The 26,420-nt window shown below is 43.2% G+C and overlaps 1 protein-coding gene across 1 annotated transcript in view; it reads left to right on the top strand.

Annotated features, from left to right (window-relative positions):
* Positions 1–4,340: 4,340 nt before the first annotated feature.
* Positions 4,341–26,420, top strand: part of LOC130490790 (fibronectin-like) — a 28,505-nt gene continuing 6,425 nt past the window's right edge. The window contains 3 exon segments of the mRNA XM_056864597.1: positions 4,341–4,559; positions 24,239–24,539; positions 25,969–26,130. Coding sequence (XP_056720575.1) covers positions 4,341–4,559; positions 24,239–24,539; positions 25,969–26,130 — 682 coding nt within the window.

The raw sequence follows: 26,420 nt of genomic DNA, 5'->3' as shown, positions 1-26,420 counted from the left end.
TCCCAGCCTACATTTTGGCAGCTGGATCCTCAAATCCTTCGTTGGTGCACGGCTTAATAGTTCTGTAGTTTTATTTCGTCACTGTATGGCCCATTTCCAAGGACTCCACCCCACCCCCTGTTCTCCACCATTTGAGCCTCGAGGTCCTTGCAAGGGCAGCCAGTATTGGGAATAATTCTTATATCAGAGGTTATGGATCATATGATTGTGGCTGGTGGAAGTCAAATAAAGCACACACACACAATGAATAGACAAAGTCCTTTGTCTTAGTAAAAACAAACTTTACTCACTAAAAATTAGGGTAGGGTAAACTGGAGGTTAAAACAATAAATCCTTACTACATCTCTAGTTCCCTATACGTGCCAGAAAAGTTCTGGCAGGATCTAAACTTAAACACATGGCATCTCTAAAATACAGAGTTGCCCCATCCTCTCTGGTTGAGATCCAAAAAGTAACTGGGCTGCTCTTTCTTCTTAGACAAAGAAAGAGCTGTAACATGCAGATTTTGGGTACGTGACCAACAAACATGTTTACAACTGATCCTCTCTGACCAACAGCTAATTGACACATTGGAGATTATATCACCTTCTTGAACTGGTCAGCACCAATACATTCAATTTTAACCCTTGTCTGTCTGACATGTAACGAAGCTCGCTATCTAATCCTCAACAGCCAGGCCCTTTGGGCCTTGGTGGATGTTGCCCTATTGTTGCTGGTTGCGAAGGGGCCCCGATAACAGTTCAAGCTTCAGGGCCCCAAAAATGTAGGTCTGCCACTGTTCATATAATTGCCTAGAGATAGTAGTAACCCCAGGAGATCTCCAGCCATCACCTGGAGGTTGGTAACCCTATTTATACATTACAGAAAGGAAACAAAGAGACAGTGTGAGTCCTGTAGAGGAGAGACAGAAAAGGAAGGAGTCTGAGAAATCTGTGGTACAGAGAGAGAAGAGAGTATACGCTACAGGGTGCAGAGAGAAAAACATTTTAAACAAAAAAATGATTAAAGAAAAGATGCTGCAAACATCATCTAGCGCTCCTTTTTTCAGATACAATACCAAATTTATTTGTTATTATGGCCAGATTTGCCTGGCTGGCAACTAAAATAAGGCAAAACATGCTTAAGGCTCTGGAATAATCAAACTGTGATTAGAATTCTGTACTGTTCTATGTGCATTTTGGAGGATTTTATCTTTTTATCCCAGTTTTAATTTCTACTACATTTTTATCATTTATATTATATTATTATTCCCCAATAATTCGTGTATGTATTTAACTTTGATTTGTTAGGAGACTGGATGGTCTATGACTATGAATAAAGTTGGATCTTGATCTTGAGAAGATGCTGAGCAGCTGAACCACATGGCTTTCTTGAGCTCACATTTCTTTACTAGGTTCCCACCTTGCCCCAGCCCCATCGACTCACAGCAGCTTACAATTACAGTTTACAATCTTGAACTGTTCTAATATTATGTTGCCGTAGAACCAACTTGTAAAAAAAAAAAAAAGTAAAGAAAACAAAAATGGTCCTCAAGAGTCAGTTGAGCTGTTCACCTCTCATAACTTGAAGCACCTGCTGTGAGAGGAGAAGGGGATTTCTGCACAGCTTCTACAGTTTCATGTCACGTGGGATATCACCCATCAACCCCCTTACTTTCCCCCCTTCTCGGATAATTGTTCAAAAATGTGTCAAATCTTTCTTAGTCACATTTACCCTTTCGGGCAATTTCCTGAGCAGTGTGACTAAATTTGTTTCTAAATCTTGTTTTTAGGATTGGCAGGAAGAGAAACTGAGAAAAACCACAAGATTAAATTGTGGTTGTGTGTATGACTCTCCGGAGTGCCTGTGAATGGAGCGTCTGTGTCCGTCAGATCAGTGGAGGGGGTATTTTTGCAATCGGTGGAGTTAACACATATGTCGGGTTGGAGCCTACCAGTTTCTCCACTTAATCTCGTGTGGTTTTCCTCCTTGATACAACCGGACCTATATAGATTCACTCCAGGTGAGTCCCCTGATCCCCAGCACACCCTTTTTTGGTGGTTAAAAGGCCCCCCTCCCTCTTTTGACCATAAAAACAGGCGGTAGGATCCAACACATTGCGTGAGAACTTTTCTGATGTTTGATTTCGGCACTCCAGTTGGTCATAATGGAACCACACACAACGATTGATCCTCCCCATATGAACAGGGGTATTGGTTCAGTAAGCAGAAACCCATTTGCTCAAAAATCTGGGATTCTGTTTGCACGTACTGAAGCTGTATGCATAGGAAAAGATCTGTTTCCCTGCTCAATCCAAACAGTTACTCTGTGCATAATGGGAAGATCATCTGTAGCATGTGCTCTGGTTATACATGGTTGGTGCACAGAAAGCAAATGTCTGAAAAGTGTGCTAATTTGGTCAAAACTCTGTCTAAGTGTGCTTCAGATGTGCAGGAAACAGAATGCAGTCACTTAAGCTGGTATTGGCTTGCATACGCACTCTGATGTGTTAAGTCCCTCCAAGTTTGGACTTTTGTTAGGACTGAGACCATTCTCAAAATGGCTACACTCTAACAGACTCAACAAGACCTAGGGTTGCCAATCTCCTGGAATTACAACTGATCTCCAGACTAGAGAGACCTGTTTCCCTTGGAGGGTGGATTCTATGGCATTACTGAAAGCAGAGCTGAGTCTGTGCACAGTGGAATTCTGTAGTTTGGCTACTTGAGGAATAAGTTCACACACAAGCTTATAGCTTTAGAAAAGAAATAGAAGTTCTTTATTGCAGTTGCCAGGTCCCTCTTCGCAACCGGTGGGAGATTTTGTGGCAGAGCCTGAAGAGGGCAGGATTTGGGGAGGGGAGGGACTTCAGTGCCTTAGAGTTCAATTGCCAAAGCGGCCATTTTTCTCCAGGTGATCTGATCTCTATCGGCTGGAGATCAGTTGAATTAGCAGGAGATCTCCTGCTACTACCTGGCAGTTGGCAACCCTAGACAGCAGTGGGAGTGGTTAAAATGGAAAAAGGTCCTATCTACCCCTATACTCTCTACTGCCCTCCCCTGTAGCTTCAAGGCCTGTGCTAGCATTGAGCGACGTTGCCCAGTCCATTCCTTCCAACAATTATACCCTGCTGAGCTCCCTCCCCTTAACAAACCTCTACCCCCAGATCTTCAAGAATGCCCTCAACCAAATCTGGCAACCCTAACAGGACTCCAGTTGTCCATCTTGACATCAGCAGGGGAATCTATTCAGAATTCCTGATGCTTTGGGATCCATCAAAACCCTCTATTCTGGAGGCTCCCCCAATATAAGTTGCATTAATGCTCAACAGAGCCATTGGCAGGCATGACAGAATGCTGTCGCCATGTCATGGCAACAGAAGAGACGTCTGGGGATTGCCAACATGAAATGTGTCAACATAGTTTGACTCCACTCCTTATTGAGAAACTTTATCAGGGCCCCTAAGTGGTTTACAAACAACAAAATAACCATCCTACCAAACGTTGTGAAGTCAGAGAATGTCCCTTGTCCTGTTTAAAAAACATGGGATCCCGGGTGAGATTTCTGAAGTATTTTTTATTGCAAATGACTCCAATTATTTTTATTGTAGGCTTAGGCTTTTCTTTGCAGGCAAGATTAGCTGGTATTATTATTATTTGGTATTATGACTTGCAAATTTACTTACTTCCAGGGCACTGAGCAGACTCCTCTATCTCACATGAACCACGAAGTCTAATTATTGGCAAAGAAACTGGGATGAAGCGAACAAACCATCCCTAGCATTTTGAAAACCAAAAATAAAAATCTGAAAGGTTTTTATCATTGTATTTCTAACCTCGTTTCACAAGGGTCATTTCATGGACCCGTACTTTGGAACTAGTACTTAAAAGGGGGCACATTTCACAAACATTTCCATCCATTCTGAAAGACACCTTCTTTTTGCTAATTTTCCATTCTCGTGCTTTCAAATTCGAGATCAAAACGTGGTCCCTCAAAACGTGGGCAAAACATGGGGAAATGCAATTTCTTTGCACAAATCAAGCCAGAGCAACCTTCTCAGAGCAGGGGAGAAGGTTGCTCTGGCTTGATTTGTGCATTCACATGGAGAGATGTGTGGCCAGGCAAGCAGAATGGGGGGGGGGAGGCAAAGTGGGTAGGGGGAGAAGTAGGCATGTGCATGGGAGGGCGTAGGAAAACTTGGGTGAGTAGGAGACAGGGACGAGGGGCAGGGAGAAGCCAGAGGATGCAGCAAGAAGGAGGTGGGCAAAATGGAGTTTCCCCACCCGCATGATTCTTGGTAGGTTCCCACTTACAACAGTCCATTCCTGAAAAATGGCCCCAAAGTCCTTAGGAAGCCGACTATGGCCTCCACTGGCGCAGGGCCCCCCACTGCCGGCGCCCGGAAGGAGCACGCTGGTGTGAGTGGCCCCAGCGCTGGCTTGCAGGGCCGGGTGCCGCTCCCTGATCGCCGCTGCCTCCCGCTGGCCTCCGGCCGCTGGCACAGGGCACGGCAGCGAGCCGAGAGGCGTTTCCAGGGTGTAATGGTGCTGGCCGCGGGGCTTCCAAGCACTTTCTGCTCAGTAATGCCCTTTTTTATTTTTGTTAAGATACGCCAGCTGGCGTATCTCCCGTGAAACCCTATGAGGGTTGCATGGGTTTTTGGTGCCGGGCAGAAGTTTCGGCAGTGCCGAAACCTCTTTAGGAGGCAACGCTGCTAGTTTTCCTCCTAAGCCCGGCACAGGCATTCCTTTCAGGAATGCGCTGTTAGAATCATAGAATCATAGAGTTGGAAGGGACCACCAGGGTCATCTAGTCCAACCCCCTGCACAATGCAGGAAACTCACAACTACCTCCCCCACACATACCCAGTGCCCAGAAGATGGCCAAGATGCCCCTCCTCCCATGAACTGCCCAAGTTCATAGAATCAGCATTGATGACAGATGGCCATCTAGCCTCTGCTTAAAAACCTCCAGGGAAGGAGAGCTTACCATCTCCCAAGGAAGCCTGTTCCACTGAGGAACCACTCTAACTGTTAGAAAATTATTCCTAATGTCTAGATGGAAACTCTTCTGATTTAATTTTAACCCGTTGGTTCTGGCCCGACCTTCTGGGACAACAGAAAACAACTCAGCACCATGCTCTATATGACAGCCCTTCAAATACTTGGAGATGGTTATCAGATCCCCTCTCAGTCTTCTCCTTTTCAGGCTAAACATACCCAGCTCCTTCAACCTTTCCTCATAGGACTTGGTCTCCAGACCCCTCACCATCTTTGTTGCCCACATTCCAGCTTATCTACATCTTTCTTAAATTGTGGACTTGTAGTCATCTAACTCATTATTCATTGTGTGTGTGTGGGTGCCATCAAGTCACAGCTGACTTATGGTCACCCCCTAGGGTTTTCAAGGAAAGAGATGTTCAGAGGTGGTTTGCCATTGCCTGCCTCTGTGCCACGACCCTGGTATTCCTTGGAGGTTGCCCACTGAGATACTAACCAGGGTTGACCTTGTTTAGCTTCTGAGATCTGATGAGATCAGTCTAGCCTGGGGCTACCCAAGTCAGGGCTGCATGATTCCTGGGAACTCTCAAACAAGATGACACAAGAGTTTTAGCGGGCATGCCTATGAATTTTCAATGGAACTCATGCCTGAAGGTTCAAATGTTCTACTGAATGTCCAGCCAAAAGGAAAGAAATGAGTTTGACCAGAAAGAGCAATAAGTGTGTGAAAACGTAATCATTTACTAAACAGTTCCTATCCACAGGCCAGAGCCCTGATCAGGCAAAGAGTTCTGGACGTGGAAAAGCAGCATGACCTAAGTAGAATCACAAACATGTGCTACAATTGCAGCACTCTTACCAACGTGGTCCCGATGTCATACCTTTCCCACTTAGATAGTCCAGAATACAGGAGGGCTTTCACCCTGATGCGTTGTAACACACTCCCTTCAGCCATCTTGGAAGGGAGATACAAAAAGATACCATATGCAGGACGATTATGCCCCTGCTCTGATGGGAGTACTGAGACCCTCGAGCACGTTGTGTTTGAATGCAAAATCTACAACAAGATACGAGAAGCCATTCTTTCTGTATTATCGGACCTCCCAGGGCGATCCAGAGCCTTTAGTCTTTCTAACATGCTCTCAGACAAAGATATGGAGATAACTTTTAAAGTGGCCAAATTTGGGTGGCAAGCAATGAGGACCAGGCGTGCATGGGTCGAACTTAATGGTTGAGCGATTTTATATTTATATTTATACTAATTCCAAACATGTAATATTTTTAATTAAGCGCTTAATGGCTTTTATGAGTGAGGGATTGTAAGATGTTATAGGGGCTCACACTTGATGCACTTTTATATGTGTTATGTTATATATGTATATCTAGTATGTTTTTATGCTGGTCTTGGACCGTATTAAACTCTCTTTGCATACTAAACAGTTCATTAAGTACATCACTACAGCATTAAGGACATTGCCAACCGGTAACATATTCTGGGAAACTGAGGGATTAAGGGAAATTTTTTGGCTAACTCACACCAGACACTCTGGACAATTTACTGATTTCAGGGATTTGACGCTTTCTGCAAAATTAATCTGGGCAGAATTAGCCACAGATATGTAACCGAGATAACTATTGCTATAGTGATCTAGCCTCACTTGTCTTTGTTCATTGAGCAGAGACCAGTGACCTCTGAATCACCCTTCTACTGAGCTAGACCATCCATCCATCTAGCTCACAACTATTTCCTCTGGTGGTGACTCTCCAAGGTTTAAGGAGAGAGGTCTTTCCTAACCCTGGTACATGGAAGCATTTTAATTGGAGATGCCGGGAAACGAAGCTGGGATCTTCATTGTGCAAATTACAAGTTCTTCCAGTTGTGCTGTGTAAATATTGTTGAAGTGAAGGATAGATTAACGTCTTCACACGTTGCTTTTCTGCAACGGCAGTAGGAACTGGGAGGGAAGGCGGCATGGCATAGCCCGATCTCATTAGATCTCGGAAGCTAAGTAGGGTCAGCCCTCATTAGTATTTGGATGGGAGATCACCAAGGAATACCAGGATTGCTAGGCAAAGTAAGGCACTGGCAAACCACCTCTGTTAGTCTCTTGCCCTGATAACCCCATAAGGGGTCAACATAAGTCAGCTGCAAATTGACGGTGCCTTACACACAGTAAAAACTGGGTTGGGTCCAGACTAAATTTTCCCCTAGTGGATGGAAAGGTGTAATTTCCACTGACTCCCCCTTTCTACTGCTGACCCTTGATTTGGCCTGAGGTTCCCCTGTCCCCTTGAAGCAGCATTTGGGAGAGAGGGAGGCAGGAAAGTTCTGTTCTGCTGAAGGAAGTGCATTCCATTAGCAGAAAATTTAGACAGGATCCAACCCCCAAGTTCCCTAATTTTGCTTCCCTAACTCTCCATTCCTAAACATATTTAGTTGGAAGCGGATATAGATACACTAAGCTATGGACAGAGGGGGCAAAAGCAGTTTTCTTCATTTGCAAATAACTCTTTCTCACTTGGGTATTTGGTAGCCAACCTTCAGGAACTAGCTGGAGATCTCCCGCTATTACAACGAATCTCCAGTCGATAGAGATCAGTTCACCTGGAGAAAATGGCTGCTTTGGCAATTGGACTCTATGGCATTGACATCCCTCCCCTTTCCAAACCCCGCCCTCCTCAGGCTCCACCCCCAAAATCTCCTGCTGGTGGAGAAGAGGGACCTGGCAACCCTACTGCCCTTCATCCCCAAATCTCCAGGAGTTCCCCGACCTGGATCTGGAAACCCAACTCACTCCAATTGCCCACCAGTGGCCAGGGGGAATCTGGCAACCCTAGTCATAATACAAGTTTGTACTAGCCTGAAAAAACAATACTCAGTCCCTGAACCCATTGTAGGGTTGCCAGCCTCAACTTGGGACTTTTCTGGAAATTTGGAGGTGCTGCCTAGGGAGCGTGGAGTTTAGGGAGGTGAGGGAACTCAGCGAAGATGTGAGGCCATAGAGTCTGATGTCTAAAGCTGCCATTTCTTCTAGGGAAGGGATCCCTGCAGCCTGGAGATCAGTCAGAATTCTGGGGGAGCTCCAGGCCCCACCTGGAGGTTAGTAACACTAAGCCCATTACCTGCAATGGATTTGTGAACCTTTAAGGTGTGGCAGGACTTTTCCTTTGTGCAACAGCAGACTACCCCACTGAGATTTGTTTCCGAGAAAGCCTGTGGCTTTCTTAGCCATGAATCATGCCTATTGCCTGTTGCAGGGAGTACCTGGTGGGGGATTTCAAACGCTGACTGAGGTAGTGCTCATGACAGAAGCTTTATTTTTCTTTCCTGATATGTAGGTAAAGGTCTCAACTTCGTCTTCCTGCTATAAAAAACCCCCAAAGGGTTAGTCCATCGCAGCGAAAATAAGCAGGAACCCAGTGACACCCTTATCGCTAACCAATCTATCATGTGCTTTTGTGTCAGAGGTCACTTCATCAGATGCTTTGGAGTTAGGGGTACCAGGCCTACTGCTTGGGTGGAAGACATCTAGCCAGCAATTCCCGCTTCCACATTGATGCCCTATTGGACAGCAGGAGAAAAATTAATTTTAAAAAATCACCATTGTGCGATGGTGTGATATCACTTCTGGGGAAACTCTAGGTCTCACTGGAAACTCGATGATAATAACCACAGAGTTTGTGTCAGTTCCTAGAGCACTATGATATCACTTCTGGGTTTTCCATGGAAGTGACATCATGCCATGGCTCTGATGGCACCCCCCCTCCATGTTCCTGCCCTATCTCCCTTGAGTGCCAGCCAATGGCTGGCAACCCTACTTGGAGTGTATTTAGACTCATACTTACACACCAACCACACTGTAGATTACTTTAGAAGATGAAGAGCCAGAAGATTGACCTTCAAATGGAGAGCTGTTACATTAAATTCTGGTATTCATAGAATCATAATCATAGAGTTGGAAGAGGCCAGAAAGGCCATCTAGTCCAGTGGTTCTCAACCTTTTCCCGACTGTGGCCCCCTTCTGACCTTGTTTCCTTCCTGTGGCCCCCCAGTCCTACTGGTAGAAAGGTAGCTATTTAAATGTTTTGATTGTAAATAGCCAAGGAATAAAGAAGCATAGTCAGCCCCACAAAATGCACACATGCAGTTCTTATTGGGAAACTGAAATTTACAAAAAAAAACACCCCACAAAAAGGGAATACAACACACACACACCAATAACTGAAGTGATAGAAAATTGAATAAAATATCCTAAAATGGACAAGTTAAAATATATTTGTCAGCATATTAAAATACAAAAGAGAAAAGAGAAAAAAATACAGTATACCATGCTTCACCCATCACTCATCATCTGTTGCATCACAAAAAGTATAGCCCTTTTTATTTTGAGCATTCCTTTTAGTAATGGCCTTCCAACAAAATTTATCTACATCGTAAGATATAGCGGGATTTTTATCCTCGAGCAGAAACTGAATGATTGAACTCTCCTTGGTTATAGATTGATGTAAAAGGCCAAATTGTTGTAACCAAGGGTCGATTATAGTTCTTCTAAATTCCAGGTAAAATTCACAGTGTGCCAGGGATTCTTCCTCTTCTGCATTACAGCGATACAATAATCCACAGTTGCAAGCGATGCATAGAAGTGCAATGAAGAAAGTCATGTGTTAGGTTTTCATGTGTTTCTGTTTTCTTCACTTCTTGCTTCTCTCTGTGGCCCTTTAGTCTCGTGCTGTGGCCCCCCATGTATGCAGTTTTCACCTGTGCCCCCCTTGGAATATCCTGGCCCCCTTGGGGGGCATATGGCCCCAGGTTGAGAACAACTGATCTAGTCCAACCCTCTGCTCAGTTCAGGATGATGGAACAGCTTAAAGCATCCCTCACAAGTGTTCGTACAGCTGCTGTTTGAAGACTGCCAGTGAAACAAAACAAGTGAAACAAAACAATGCAGTCTGTACATGGGATGTGGAGGAGAAGGAAATACATTTGCTTGAGCAAGCCTGTGCCAAAGCATTTGCACATTTCACAGTCACGCATCTATTTGGGGAACAAGGTTGAGCAATCCCCTTAATTGTGGTTGCACAGGGTTGCAAATTAGGGTTTTTTTTTAATTAGGAGTTTTTGCAAAGAGATGCCGTCATGTAGATTGTTTTGTATACCGCTTTGAAAATGAAAACATAAACTGGTTTAATTCAGTTTGGTTAACAATGAATTCCTGGGCGGTTACGGCACACTGCAGATGCTGAAGAGAAATCTCACAGACAAATGAATGTGCAAATCATTTAATTATGTGTCTGGGAGGCTTTTTGCTTAATCTTGCCCTGTTCCCCTCCCTGCTATAGCTAGGGTTGCTAGGTCCCTCTTTGCCACCGGCAGGAGATTTTTGGGGTGGAGCCTAAGGAGGGTGGGGTTTTTGGAGGAGAGGGACTTCAATGCCATAGAGTTCAATTGCCAATGTTGCCATGTTTCTCCACGTGAACTGATCTCTATCGGCTGGAGATCAGTTGAATTAGCAGAAGATCTCCTGCTACTACCTGGCAGTTTGGAATTAAAAAAATAAGCACAAGTACAATGTACCTAACAATAAGGCAATGGAGACACTAATGCTATTTAGAAAATATATTGAGGAGAAGCCTCAAAAGAACAACCACAGTTGTAAGACAAAAGGGACAAAAGTCCGTGATAAGTAATGTTACAAAATCACATAGGCGTATCAAAATAGAGATGCAACACAAGGCGTTCACAATATAAAAGTCTGTATACAAAAATTAATACAAAAAAGCTACAGAGAATAGACATGCGCAATGGGCTTCCGGTAAAAATCCCATTTCATGAAGAATTTTTTCAAGCGTTCAGTCCTTCCATATACTTGAGTCTTCATTCACGGAACAAAGGAGTGTGCCTTCATAATGTTATATGGACGACTGGATAAGATGTCTCTGGTAAAAATCCCATTTCATGAAGAACTTTTTCAAGCGTTTAATCCTTCCATGTGCTTGGGTCTTCATTCTCGGATCAAAGGAGTGTGCCTTCATAATGTTATACGGACAGCTGGATAAGACGTCTTATAGCAATTAACTATGGAGTCTTAGGAGGGTCATAGAAATACTATCCTGTTGAAGATAAATGCTCTTAAACATCAGTTAAACCTGGTAGTTACAGAAGAGATGAATAAGAATTTGAAATTTGCAAAGCAAAGGTATTTTGAACATGCGAATCGACCTGGTAAATTTTTGGCTACTCATTTAAGAGACTCTGTTCAAAAAAAAATTATAGCCAAAATACAAACTATAAAAGGACCAGTTTATACAACAACAGATATACAGAAAGAATTTACATCTTATTACATTCGATTATATCAGAAAGACAATATCTCAGATAAGAAGATGGAATTTTTTTTAAATTCCATAAATATCAAAAAATTATCATTAGCCCAACAAAAGACTATTGATGCACCAATTACTTTAGAAGAACTAGAAGTAGCAATCATTAAACAAAAAATAGACAAAACTCCTGGGCCTGATGGAATAACAGCTCTGTTTTATCGGACATTTACATCAAATTTGTTGAACCCTTTTTTAATGGTCTGCAATACTATATTGGATACAGGTTCATCACCTGAGACATGGTCACATGCTTTTATTTCCTTGATTCATAAAACTGGAAAAGACCCTGAAAAAGTAACTAACTATAGGCCTATTTCACTATTGAATGTGGATTACAAAATCTACGCCTCTGTACTGTCGAATAGAGTTAAAAAATTAATTAAAGACTTAATTCATGAAGATCAAGCAGGCTTTGTTCCGGGAAAACAAATTAAAGCCAATCTTAGAGTTCTTTTGGATGCATTGGAATACTATGAACATAACATTCAACATAAAGCAGCTTTTATTTTCCTTGATGCTGAAAATGCTTTTGATATGGTCTCCTGGGACTTTATGAAGAAAGTTCTAGAGAAAATGAACTTTAATGAAAGATTTCGAAGAGGCATTACAGCTATCTATACTAAACAACAAGCAAAAATACTGGTAAATGAATCAATATCGGACAATTGTAAAATACGAAAAGAGACAAGACAAGGATGTCCGCTTTCCCCTTTACTTTTTATTTTGGTCTTGGAAACTTTGTGTTGTAAGATACGAAAAACAGAAGATATTCATGGCCTAAAGATAAATAAACATGAATTTAAAATGAGAGCATTTGCAGATGATCTCTTGTTAATTCTGAACGATTCGAATCAATCGGCAAATAAACTGTTGGAAATATTGATTACGTATGGCCGTGTTTCAGGTTTTAAAATTAATCAAGACAAAACACAAATAATATTCAAAAATCTTTCTGGAACAGAGCAGAAAGATTTTACAACTACTACAGGATGGGAGAAGACTAATAAAGTAAAGTATTTGGGGATTTGGATTTCTTCTAAGAATAAAGATCTGGTTAATAACAATTATTTTAAACTATGGGAAGCAATTAAAAAAGATATGTCAAACTGGATGAATAAAAAAACTTTCCTTTTTGGGACGTATCTCGACAACTCAAATGAACATATTACCGAGACTATTGTTTTTATTCCAAAATCTACCTATAATCTCTCAAGTAAAATACTTTAATCTTTGGAGAAAAGACTTACTGAATTTCATCTGGCAAGGGAAAAAAAACAAGAATTGCTTACAAATATTTGGTGGATTCGAAAGAAAGAGGTGGCTTTGCACTTCCCAACTTTAAATTGTATGCTGAAGTGTCTGCTCTAGTATGGCTGAAAGATCGGATGGAACTGACTAATACACGACTACTAGATTTAAAAGGTTTTGACAATAGAAGTGGTTGGCACGGATATCTGTGGTATGATAAAATTAAGACACATACATCATTTCAACAACATATGGTTAAATCTTCTTCATTTAAAACCTGGCCAAAATATAAACATCTTTTAGAATCAAAGACACCATTGTGGATTTCATTGCAAGAGATGTTGACATTACAACCATTGAGGCCAGCTCAATTTATTACATATCACGACCTCTTAAAGTGGAATTATAACAAATGTTCACTAAAAGACTATGATGAAGTCAAGGACCACTTGACCTGGTTTCAATATCATCACATAAACTCCGTTTTTGTTCAGGATTTGAAAACAGGATTTCTTAAAAATAAATCAATTTCCCAAAAACTCTTATTGGATACAAATGACCATTTAATATCCAAAATCAGGAGTTCCAGGAGTTGCCAGCTGGGCGGACAAACCCCTAACTTGATCTACTGTTGCACATTTAAACAATAGCAGGAACAGGCAAACGGAAACACAGACTAGATTTAGTGAAGTCAGCGCAAGCTTAATTTACCTGGTTGCCTCATGCGGTGGTTGTTTCTTATGAATCTGCTCCCTCGTGTGGTGACAGATGGTGCGGGCCATATCAGAGGATCCTGGTGGCGCTTTAAGAGATTTATTGTGGGTTAGGAACCACATTATCAGATGCATAAAATGAACCTTCTCTCGGCAGATACACACATAAACAGATATACAGAGAGAAACCAAAAATGGTGGGTTAAAAGGCTGCAAAAAAAAAAAAAAAAAAAAGGCAAAATACACAACCTGTGACATCTGCATGATGTTTCATGTCAGAGGAAAGATTGTAACTGGCATGAAGAAAAGTATAGCATCACTTCATGTTATGGATTGGACTTGAACCTGAAATGCTGCCTTGGGGACGGTGGAAAGACAGGAAACAAACGGTATAAATGAAATGAGCAAACAAACAGATAAGGCATTTCACCTCTAGGAGGGAGATTAACAGAGCAATCCTGAGTGGGGTGGAGGTGGTTGCGTGGCACCCGGGGACAGTGCTTCTGTGCCACCTCCTATGTGGTCTGAAACCCTGCACTGAAGCCACAAACTGCCCTTTTTATAAAAACCCTGGGAAACTGTTCCATTTAGTTTCACGAGCCTGCACCATAGGGTTGCGAGGCCCCTCTTCGCCACCGGTGTGAGGTTTTTGGGGAGGAGGGTGGGGTTTGGGGAGGGGAGGGACTTCAATGCCATAGAGTCCAATTTACATAGAGGCCATTTTTCTCCAGCTGAACCTATCTCTATCGGCTGGAGATCAGTTGTAATAGCAGGAGATCTCCATCTAGTACCTGGCGGTTGGCAACAAATATACAGATTTTAATCTCTTGCTTAAATTTCACTTTTGTGTTCTCTGGAACTTAAATGTATCTTCCAATTTTATGGGGGGAAATGTATATCTGAGACAAGGGAAGTAGTAGTCTGCATTGTTTGTCCTAAGAAAAACCCTTGACAATCTCATACAAATGTATTGATCATTGCCGTTCAAGGCAAACAAAAAGGGCAGCATCTCTTTTTAATGAAAGGCATTTTCACAAGTGATCTAGAATTTTTGTCAGTTTGGAGCACATAGCTTGTGATTTTGCATGGAGGAGCCAACACAGCCTTTATATTATTTCAATTACAATGGGACCAATGTAAGATTCACTTAAAATGAATAACATCCCCTCTTCTCCCCCCCTCTCCCCTCTCTCTTTCCCCTTCCTGTTCCCTTTCCGGTTCTCCATTGGTTCCTTATGCCCTTCCCTTTACTTGATATGTTTCAACTTGTGGTCCACCTTCTCCCCCTCTGATATGATATCGGTTGCTATCACGGTAGGAACATCTCTCCCTGCTGGGAATTTCTCCGGTGGCATAAATTAGATTACTTAGAGTAAATATTCAGCTTTGTTATAATTTTTATTGTCTTATGACCTATTGTATTTTATTGTATTGTATTTTAACGATACAATAAAGTTTATTGTTTGTGGCCGAAGGCCATCACAATCTATCAAACAAATCATTAAGCTAACATTAAACTAACAGAAAATGACATTGAAATAACTTTAAAACAGTCTGACCCCCAAGAAGCTAGTAATTAAATTTGTTAAGTTCCCTGATTAAAAACAGCATTAGCTTGGATTTTCTTGGCTGCTAAAGCAAAGCGTGAAACTTTGTAGGAAACATCAGGATTGGCGTCTTATAGGAGAAAGAGCAGCTTCTCTGGATCTGGAAGATGAATTAGGCCCTTTAGGAATGCTCCGAGAAATTTAGATCTGGGCTCTGTGTAATGTATTGTATTTTAATTATGATGCTAGCCACCCTGAGCCCAGCATAGCCGAGGAAAGGCAGGATAGAAATAAAAGTTTATTATTGTTATTGTTATTATTACATCATCTTGTAGCAACAAATGCCCCAGCTCGCCTCTTCATCCCCCACCTCCCTTCCTCCCCCTCTGCCCCAGGGATGCCTGGGCTTGCCTCCCCTAGGCTTGCCTCCTGCCCGGCCGCACAATCTACTCACTGCGAGAGACCCGCTTCTGCAGCCGCCAGCCTGGAACTTCCGAACAAGGAGAACAAGGAGCACAAGCCCCCCCCAAGAAGCCAACGTGGTGTAGTGGTTAAGAGCGGTGGTTTGGAGCGGCGGACTCTGATCTGGAGAACCGGGTTTGATTCCCCACTCCTCCACATGAGCGGCGGAGGCTCATCTGGTGAACTGGATTTGTTTCCCCACTCCTACCCACGAGGCCAGATGGGTGACCTTAGACTAGGTCTAAGGTCTCTCTCAGCCCCGCCCCACCTCGCAGGGAGTCTGTTGTGGGGAGGGGAAGGCGATTGTAAGCCAGTTTGATTCTTCCTTAAGTGGTAGAGAAAGTCGGCATATAAAAACCAACTCTTCAGGTCTCTGTTAACTTCTAAACCTCTCAAGTGCTGTTTGAGAATAGGAAAGGAGACACTCACGTAATTTCCTCTGAAGGGCAAATACAACGTTAATGTTTGAATTTGGGGTGGAAGTGTGGGGAATGTACAGCTTGTTGATCTGCCTTGGCATCAATTAGTTTGGAAATTCAAAAGTTTATAGCTTCAGGTCTCCATTAGCATTTAAACCTCTCACGTGCTGTTGACCAATGTAAAAGTCAGAGTTCTAGTTGTTATTGTGCACTAGCTAATCCCCAATTGTAAATAGGAAAGGAGATAGTAATATAATTTCCTCTGAAGGGCAAATATAATGATAATGTTTGAGTTTGGGGTGGAAGTGTGGGAATGTACACGTTTTTGACCTGCCTTGGCATAAATTAGTTTGGAGACTGAAAAGTTTATAGCTTCAGGTTACCATTAGCATCTAACCCTCTCAAGTGCTGGTGACCAAGGTAAAGTTCAGCGTTCTCTTTATCAAGCTATTATTGTGCACTAGTGAATCCCTGATTGCAAATAGGAAAGGAGGTACTCATATAATGGCCTACGAAGGGCAAACAACGGTTCTAGAGAAGCTTTCCATGGAAAGGTTCAGTGTGTACACATTATTCTATACAAAGATCAGTTCACCTGGAGAAAATGGAGCCTTGGAGGGTGGACTCTATGGCATTGTACCCCACTGAGGTCCCTGTCCTCCCCAGGCTCCATCCCAAAATCTCCAGGAGTTTCCCAGCCTGGATCTGGCAACCCTACCCTCTCATCCTCTGCTAGTACTAGGGGGGATTTGGGTGGTTTACGTGTGGATAATCGGTCATTCCTTGGAGTTATGCATGAGTTTTCCCTCCATTAGAGATTACCCCACTGCCGGCCCTCACAAATCTTGGACCTTCCTGTTCCTCTGTTAACCTGGTTCTTCCCTCTCCCCTGAGCTCAGCCCGGGTGAAATCCCCATGCATAAGGCAAAGCATGGGACATGCAAGCTTAGTTTTGCACACAGCCAGTTACAAAGCAGCATGTAAAGGGGTGGGGATTCAAATACTGCTTCCTCAGAGCTCTTTCTGAGCAGAAGAAAGGCTTTTTAAAAATGAGCCTTGGATTTCTTCCCCCCTTCTTTTCAGATTGCTCCATTTTTTGTTTTATTTCTTAAAATGCTTTTTTATGCGACAGGTTGGGGGGAGGGAACTTTTCTCTCACTACAACCAATTACGAAGCAGCATTTCAAAGCAGCATTTCAAGGGGTGGGGATTCAAATACTTTCTGATTTGAGCTTGGAGACTGCTGGTGCATAGACTCCCAACAGGAAAGTGTGGGTCCAGTGAGCAATGAACTTCAGGAAAAACTTCCATGCATAAACGATCCTGGCAACCCTAGGAACTGATCTCTGTAGTCTGGAGATGATCTGTAGTTCCAGGGTATCCCCAGGTCCCACCTGGAGGCTGGCAACTATTTCACACAGTGCATAGGACCAGGCCGGGCCAGGCATGTCCTTCCCTATGTGAGGTGAGGGCCACCCAATCACTTGGGACGAGGGTGGCTCCAGTGCCATCGCAACTGATCTCCAGCCGGAGATCAGTTCCCATGGAGAAAATGGCCACTCTGGCAATTGGACTCTATGACATTGAAGTCCCTCCCCAAACCCTCCCCTCCTCAGGCTCCACCCCAAAAATCTCCTGCCGGTGGTGAAGAGGGACCTGGCAACCTTATCAGTGAGACAGATGGACTATGAATTAAATAAGTAATTAAGTAACTGAATAAACAGGTAAGGAATTATTGGAAGGGAAAAAAATTGGAAATCTCCTCTTCCAGGCTTCAATAAACGTTTAAATAGGGTAATTTCCATTCCCCTCTTTTTGGTTTTTATTTCACTGACTCAACTGCTTCAGCCTTCTGTTCCTCCCCAATAGGGTTGCTGGGTCTCTCTTCGCCACAGGTGGGAGGTTTTTGGGGTGGAGCCTGAGGAGGGCGGGGTTTGGGGAAGGGAGGGGCTTCAATGCCATAGACTCCATTTGCCAAAGATGCCATTTTCCCCAGGGGAACTGATCTCTATCAGCTGGAGATCAGTTGTAATAGCAGGAGATCTCCAGTTAGAGCTTATGACTAGGAGTCATTCTTTTGAACTGCAAGGGTGCAGTCAGAATATTAATACATGGTCTGAAGAAGCTAATTGTACACAACGCGAAACAAGAGGCAACCGGGATCTTGTTACATATTTGTATGCTGTATATGAATATTGAATGGATCCACATTCAAAATACACAGCTTTTTACAGCCAAATGAGAAATATCGGCAGGAACGAGATTCCATCATTGTGATTGGACCAGTCCACATCACCTGACCGCGGAAGTGGTGCGGAGCACAGCGATCCCCACAATATTGTCATTATACTGCTTACTTGTGAGCAAGGACATTGCTGCCGGCATTCCGTTGTTCCCGAGGGGTACTCATTTATGTTAAGATTCTGATAAGGTATTAAGTGTAATGAAGTAATTGTATAGTGAAGTTGAACTGTATTGGAACTTATAACCTTGTTGTTGTACAAATTGTCAAGACAAGTTAAGAAACTTTGAAAAGAAAAGAAAGAGAAATATATTTGAAAGGAAAAGTTGTAGCAGTGTACTGAGATTATTTTCTTAGGATTGCATAACCTCCAGGTAATAGCAGAAGATCTCCTGTTATTACAACTGATCTCCTGCAGATAGAGATCAGTTCACCTGGAGAACTTGGCCACTTTGGCCATTGGACTCTATGGTATTGAAGTCCCTCCCCTCCCCAAACCCCTCCCTTCTCAGGCTCCACCCCAAAAACCTCCCACCAATTGCGAAGAGGGACCTGGCAACCCTAAATCCTGGTAATTTTAACAGATAATCTTAATTAAGCCAATAAAAATCACAAAGTGGCCGTTCAATGGTTTTCTGTGGGTTAACAATGATAAACATCGGCTATGCTGTGTTTCGTGAGCCAAGATAATAAAATGTCGGGTAAACTTACAAACCTTTGGGAGGCTTCAAGGGTGTGCACTAAATCGCTAGGGACAAACATAAGGCAAGGCAAACATTAAATAATGGTGCTTCACGAAATATGCAAAGCAAGGCTACAAACATAATCTAGGGTTGATGACTATATGCCTGTCTGGAGATTTGAGGTTACAGCCTTACAGAGCAATCCAAAGGGGGGAGGAAGGGGTTTGGAGGCAGCGTGACCCCTGTGCTGGCTTAAGTGCCACTTGCACCATCCACAGGGGCACAGGGCCATTTACGCTGGTGTTAGGGAGTGGCGTGGCAGCACCATGCATGGGCATAGGCGTAGCCATGGCGGCAGTGTTTCTCCAGTGCAAGGGCCCACACTGAAGCCAAAGGGGGCACTCCTGGGTGCCATTTTGCCTTAGAGCCGGACATGCCGCCTCGCAAGGGGCCCTTTACCACTCCAACTAAGAGGTATAAGGCCCCTCGCGAGGCGGAACGTCCGGTTCTAAACCGGAAGTGACACGCGCGGTATGCGCGCGCGCACGTTTCCCCAGCAACCCTCAGGTGGTCGGTGGGCAGAGGGGTAAATTGCCAGGGGTTTGCCCACCACCAGCGGGCACCTGGCAACCCTACACAGAATGGTCTGTTGCACCAGCAGGGGAAAAGCCACACGCCAGAGTTGCTCCTGCTCCGCATGGTCGGGGCCAGATTCGACAGCCAGCTCCTGCTACCTCCGCCTGCAGGGATGAAATGAGGACACACAGGCTAAGAACTCCCCCCTTTAATGCATTGTCTTGAAAACCAAATTACAATTTGTATAGCAAAATATCAACCATGGACAAAACCACTAGAGCATATTCTGTCCTGAAGGAAAACAAGGAAGAGAGAAAAACTCCCGTATGACCCCCTACTCCCATACCAACCTATTCAACTAGTACAATCATTCTCTAAGGCCCTGTTTTGGGGGTCCCTGCCATATGAGGCTAGACAGGCGGTAACCCAAGAATGGGCCTTCTCGGTCATGGTGCCAAAAATTTGGATCTCCCACCCAGGGAAGTTTGATTGCCTTGCTGTATTGTTGTCTTACACCAGTGTGTAAAAGCTTTTTTGTTCTGTTCGGCATATTCCCAATAACAGTTATTGAACTCCTCTCTGGTTTTGGTGTTATATATATATGTGTGTGTGTGTATGTTTTAATTGAATTATTGTATATATACTTTAATTTAAATGCTTTTTAAGGTTGAAATGTTTTAAGGTTCGATGTTTGACACCTTGGGGACCTCATTTGGATGGAAAGGCAGCATAGATCATTTATGCATGGGAGTTTTACCTAAGGTTCGTTGCTCACTGGACCCACACTTTCCAATTGGGAATCTCTGCACCAGCAGCCTCCAAGCTCAAATCAAGTCCTGCTCCTTTAAATGCTGCTTTGTAATTGGATTACTTCGCAGTGCACACTGTGAGAGAAAATCCCTACCCAAAAACCCAATTGCTGCATAAAAAAGCATTTTAATAACAAATAACAAAAAATGGAGCAATCTGAAAGAGGGGGGGGGAATCCAACCCTCAGTTTTAAAAAGCCTTTCTTCTGCTCAGAAAGAGCTCCAAGGAAGCTGGAAGCATTTGACTCCCCACCTCTTTACACACTGCTTTGTGTTTGGCTGTGAGAGAAACCAAGCTTCTGTGCCCAGTGCTTTGCTTTCTGCACGGAGATTTCAGCCGGGCTGAGCTCAGGGGAGAGTGAGGAGTCGGTTTAACAGAGGAATGGGAAGACCAGGACATTGCAAGGGCTGGCAGTGAGGTCATCTCTAATGGACAGAAAACTCATGCAGAACTTCAAGGAGCAACCGAGTCAGACAGGAGGCGAGCATGAGTCCAAATACCCATGCATAAATGGCCGTAGTAATGTTTTAAATAAAAAATAAAAATGAACAAAATCTTGTGCTTGGAGTGCAGTTCTAAAGCCATATGAGCAACTGGAACATGTTCCTGGAGCTAGTGGACTTGTGAGGAGGAAACATGGTGCTGTCTGCCTTCTACTGAGTCAGACCACTGGTCCATCAAGGTCAGTATTGTCTACTCTGACAAGTGGTGGCTCTCCAGGATCTCAGGTCAAAGTCATTCACATCACCAACTATCTGATCTTTTTAAGCAAGAGATGCCACAGATTGAGCTCGAGACCTTCTGCATGCAATGCAGATGCTCTGTCATGGAGCCCTGCCCCTCCCCCAATGAAAGATCAGATTGTATGGCCAATAACTCTTCCAGCTTCAAGAGTACTGACTCTGGAATATCAAGCATCCTCAAGGATACAAAAACTTGCCATTTGTGATTTAAGGGATCTTCATTACCAACTGTAATTACCAGGAAGCCACTGCCTTCAGTTTGCTAGACCTCTGCAGACTGTCAATGATTGGATGTTTTGGATGTCATTAATTCATAGTGTTGTCATAAGTTAGAAGGGACTTGATGGTGCAAAATATGCACATTACCAGCTGGTGATTTTCACACTTTGGTTAAGTGATATCTGAAAACAGAAGAGGGCCAGAGAATGTGCAATTAGTGATGAACAGGGCAAGCGGTAATATAGTATTGGTATACTGTTTGAGTTTCAAAAACATAACAACACAAGAAGACTCCTGCTAGATCAGACCAGTGGTCCATCTAGTCCAGCATCCTGTCTCACACAGTGGCCAACCAGTTCCTCCAGAGGTCCAAGAAGAAGAAGAGTTGGTTTTTATATGCTGATTTTCTCTACGTTTTTAAGGAGAATCAAACTGTTTTATAATCTTCCCTTCTTCTCCCTACAACAGACACCTTGTGAGGCAGGTTGAGGCTGAGAGAGCTCTAAGAGAACTGTGCCTAGCCCAAGGTCACCCAGCAGGCTTCATGTGGAGGAGTGGGGAAACGAACCAGATTAGAGTCTGCTGCTCATGTGGAGGAGTGGGGAATCAAACCCAGTTCTCCAGATTAGAGTCCACCGCTCTTTAAGCTGGAGGACCTCAAAGAAGAACTGAAGGTCAGGAGTTACAGTCAGACATTATGTTCCTTGTGCTGTGACGGCACGTATGGAATGCAGTTCTCCCAATATGTGCAGTTGCCATTTCTTCTGAAAGGACCAAAGTGTTGATTTTCTACCTTGATAGATGTGTCCCTTGCCCCCCAAAAGGGAAGTGTGAAAAGGGAAATTAGGGTTATGTTATTCTGCTCAGGTTATTCTGTTTTTAAGGCTACTGTTTGCAAAAGTTGATAGTGACCGAATATTTATTCAGGTTCTGTTGACTATGAAAACATCAAAAGTTTGGCTTTGTGGGAGGTGGGAAGGAACGGCCAAGTGAAGCTTATAAAGAGAGTAAGTCAGTCAGTAACGTGTGTATTCCTCACACCGGAGTCCTCCGGAGCAGAGATGGCCTCCATCATGGTGTTCCTCATGTACAGCTGGGTTTTTTTACCTTTGCTTACTGCCGGTGCAGGTAGGAAATATTCTTTACCTTTGATTTCCATGGATCTCTTCTGCCTGAACATAATTGGTGTGGGGTTGTATTTATAATTCTTTTAGAGACACAAATGGACAATTTTAAGGGGATGTGATAGAGATGTGCTAAATCAATAGTGTGACGATACCATATAGCGAACATTATCTAGACCAGTGGTTGCCAACGTAGAGCACACGCCCCACAGGGGGGCAATTTGATTTTTAAGGGGGGCAATTCGAGAATGAGTTATTAACAGTGAATTTTTTGCATTTCTTATGGTTCCAGGGGCCTCATATATGGTATAGAAATATATATTGTGGCATACACGTTTTTAAAATTAAAATCAGAATGTACACAGCGGTCAGCTGGTGACAATGTCACGGGGGAGGGGGCATCCGGATTTTAGAGATGCTTAGGTGGGACATGGCCAAAAAAAGGGTTGGGAACCACTGCTCTAGACCCTTTCAGACAACTAAGATTTGGTGGAGCTGATTCATAGGTAAGTATAGGGAGTGAAAGCTAGAGGAGCGCTTTCTGGCAAACATTTATTATTCATTTATTTAGAGTATTTTGTAAAACCCTGCCCTTTCTCCAAGGAGCTGAGGGCAGTGTGCTTCAGTCTCCTGTCTTCTATGTCACCCTCACAACAATCCTGTGAGGTAAGTAAGGCCGAGAGTAGGTGACTGGCCCAACACCTCCCAGCAAACAACCATGGCAAAGTGTGGACACGAACCTACAACTCCTAGCTCATCCTACATGGATCTTGTTTTTATAACCTTATCGTGTTTCCATTTCAGTCCCCAGTCCCTGTGCCTTGCCATTTATTTACAAGCACACATTCTATTCTTCTTGCACTGGAGATGCAAGGGATTCGAACCTGGGTTTCCCAGATGTTATCCCAACACTTGAACCACTACATCACACTAGCTCTCACTTGGTATGGTGATCTCCTTAAAAATACTGCGGATCTGAAACAAACACGGCTGATCTGAACACCCCCCCCCCTCCAGGGAGTTAAGATCAGCAGGGAGGAACTGAAGATTGGGCTGTCTCTCAGCCGGGAGACAACTACCGTCTTCAGTTTCCATCCCTGCCTCAATCAAGCGCCACATGGGGCTAGGGCAGGGAGGGAGTGAAAATCCCGCTGTCTCCCAGCCAGGAGACAGCTGTGATCTTCAGTTTACCATCCTGTAGGTTTGGGAAGTTCTGGACTTTAGATGGCAATGCTAAACCAAAAATGGCATAATTTAGCGTCGCTGCTTACTCCAAAATCCCAGATTTCCGGAAGCTGCAGCGAGGCCAGAGCAACCAGCCAGCAGCAGGTAATTGAGGCTGCAAGGCCAAAGTGTCCTGAATAATGCCCAATGAATTTGGGCATTAACAATTTGAGTTTCCACTTTTCGGCTCCCATTTATTGCTGCCATTTATTTGCTGGCAAACACCCCACACTCCCCCGAAAAATACCAAAACAGTATTTTTTTTCCTGGTATGGCATATTGACCACAATAGGTTTGTATTTCATTATTTCATTAGAGAATTCATGATGAGAAAACTGATGCTTAGCATTTTCTGCCAGTGATCCTTCCCTGATTTAAATGGTCCCTGTTCCCCTCAGATGGTTGTTAGTCATGTTCCATATGCTGGAGAAGATCCCAAAGTAACCCCATATTTATAAGGAATTATGGCATTTCCTAAATCTTCAGTGTTTAATTTGTATGAATTTATCAAATCATGGGGGAACTATGTTGCAAGCTTTAATAACATGCAGCTTGCATCATACAAATAAATAAATAAATTGTTTATTACGGTCCTGTGGCCAGACATAAAATATTTACAGGTACATTGCCCTACCCAGAGCGACAGTATAAAACAATACATTTTAAACTTGAATCATATATAATCATACACAAAATAAATTGAATTAAGAACCAAAAAGGTTAAAACAATATAAATGTAGGGTCTTTTGTACTTACGCACATTTGTGAGGCTAGTATTTGGGCCAGGGTATATGTTTTTAAGGAATAGTATAATAAATATACATATTTTCCAACATTTGTTTAGATTTATGTTTTTAACTTATAGGCCATACATTTAGATTGTCAAGACTGTATGAACAACTCCTGGTCTGTCCATATGGATAGCTTTCAACCACTTTCCCATCTTGACAAACTGCCACTAAATCCAGCCTCTCCATATTCTGATTTCCACGTAGCTGTAGAGTACGGAGGGAACTCCAATGGGCAGGCCTGCGTCTTCCCCTTTGCCTACAAGAGCCGTACATTCTACACCTGCACCAAGGAAGATACTAAGGAAGGGAAATTCTGGTGTGCCACCACTGGCAGTTATGACAAGGACAAGAAATGGAGCTACTGTGCGGACACAAGTAAGTAAATCTCCAGTGGCCAACCAGAAGCCCTTCAGGATAAAAGCCCCACCAGATCCCACCCACTTTCTAAAATACTTGGCAGATACCAGTAAAGGTGTTGGCAGGAATCCTGGCTAGGCTTACCAGGTCCTGTTGGTCCATGGGTGGGACGTTTCTTGGAGTGTGCGGTGCACACGCGCGCCTGGCAAGTTGCACCCGCACGCCCACGCATCTACGTCACTTCCGGTTTACTTGGAAGTGATGCCGATGCTCTGTCAATCTTGGCTGAAAACCATAGAGTTTCGGCCGAAGTTGCTAGAGCGTCCACGTTGCTTCTGGGTAAACCCTGAAGCGATATAGGCTCGTTGTGCATATGTACGTGCACACGGTGTCCCCCAGCCCTCAGCTGGTTGGTGGGAAGCCCGGTGGATTGGCGGGCTTTTACCCGCCACCACTGGGCACTTGGCAACCCTAACCCTGGCACCCATGGTCACCATATTGGGAACCCCTAAATTACATATTATACTGAAGTAATGCATTTTTTGATAGGGATTCAGTAAGTTTGTATTTCATTAGAGAATTGTTGATGGGAAAATTGAATCTTAGCCTATTCTACCAGTGATTCTTTCCTGATTTAAATGGTCCTTGTTCCCCTGAGATGGTTGTTAGTCCCACCAGGGGTCAGGAAAGAGCTGAGTATCTGTGACAGGATTCTGGAAGCATTGTTTCCAAAAAACTTGAATACATGAAGCTGCATTATGCTGAGTTAGACCATTAATCCTTCAAGGTCAATTTTGTTTAGCAGTATATCTCAGGGGTCTCAGGTAGAGATCTTTCTCAAGATCTGATCCTTCTCAATGGAGATGGTAGGGATGGAGCCTGAGGCCTTCTACATGAAAAACAGATATCTTAAGGGTATTGAAGTATGTCTGTAAAGTTGTTAAAGAGATTAAGACTTGTGTTTAAGAGAACTAGGTTAAATATAGGTAGTTGGACAATAAGAATAGAATAGATAAGTTTAATGTTTATTTTAGCTCTTTACAGATATAGACACAATAACCAGGTTCAAATATTTGATAAGGAGAATATTATTACAGATTTATAATGAGAATTCACAAAATAATAAACATTTTAGTCAGGTGGAGGAGATTAAAAGAATGATTTCAATAAAAGGATAAGAAATAAACTATATTGGTGTTTAAGAGAAGTCTGTGTGAAATATAACCGTGTAATATGTGGTAGATACAAGAGTGTATACCCAGATTAATTTAAGGTGTTAGATTGTAGAATAGTAGTTGTTTATGGTTATTTATTGATATATGTTCAGTGTTTTTTTGTATTGCAAAAGTCTGTAATCATAAAAAATTAAAAATTAAAAAACAACAACAGATGCTATCACAGAACCACATCCTCTTTGCTTGGCACTGACAAGAGTTTTGTATTTCAGGACTCCATAAAAATCATATGGGCCCCTGCGTCTTCCCTTTTCTTTACAAGGGCAAGACCTATTCCTCATGCACAACAGCGGGGGCATCGACTGGGAAGCTCTGGTGCTCTCTTACCAGTAACTACGATAAGGATCCCAGATGGACATACTGCGATCCCTCAGGTATGAAAAAAAGCAAAACAAAGGAAGGGAAAGCTTAGTGGATCTCTAATGAGTTGGGATGATCATGTGTTTTGTGGTTCTGGAGTGCTTTTCCCTGCATACAGGCATATGCAGGTAAAGCGGCATACCTGTGTTCCACTGTGCCAGTGGTTGTTAAACTGCAGCCTTTCGGGGGGCACGTGGAACACAGAGGAAAGGTGAATTTTCAGAGAGGAAAAATATTGAGACGTTTTGTTATTTTTTCAGCAGCAGAGATACAGAATGGCAGACAGGAGGATGGCTTTGCTAAC

This window comes from Euleptes europaea, chromosome 18 (genome assembly GCF_029931775.1).
Source record: "Euleptes europaea isolate rEulEur1 chromosome 18, rEulEur1.hap1, whole genome shotgun sequence".
Classification (NCBI taxonomy): Eukaryota; Metazoa; Chordata; class Lepidosauria; order Squamata; family Sphaerodactylidae; genus Euleptes; species Euleptes europaea.
Note: the sequence above shows the minus strand (reverse complement) of the source record. Positions and strands in the feature narration are given on the sequence as shown.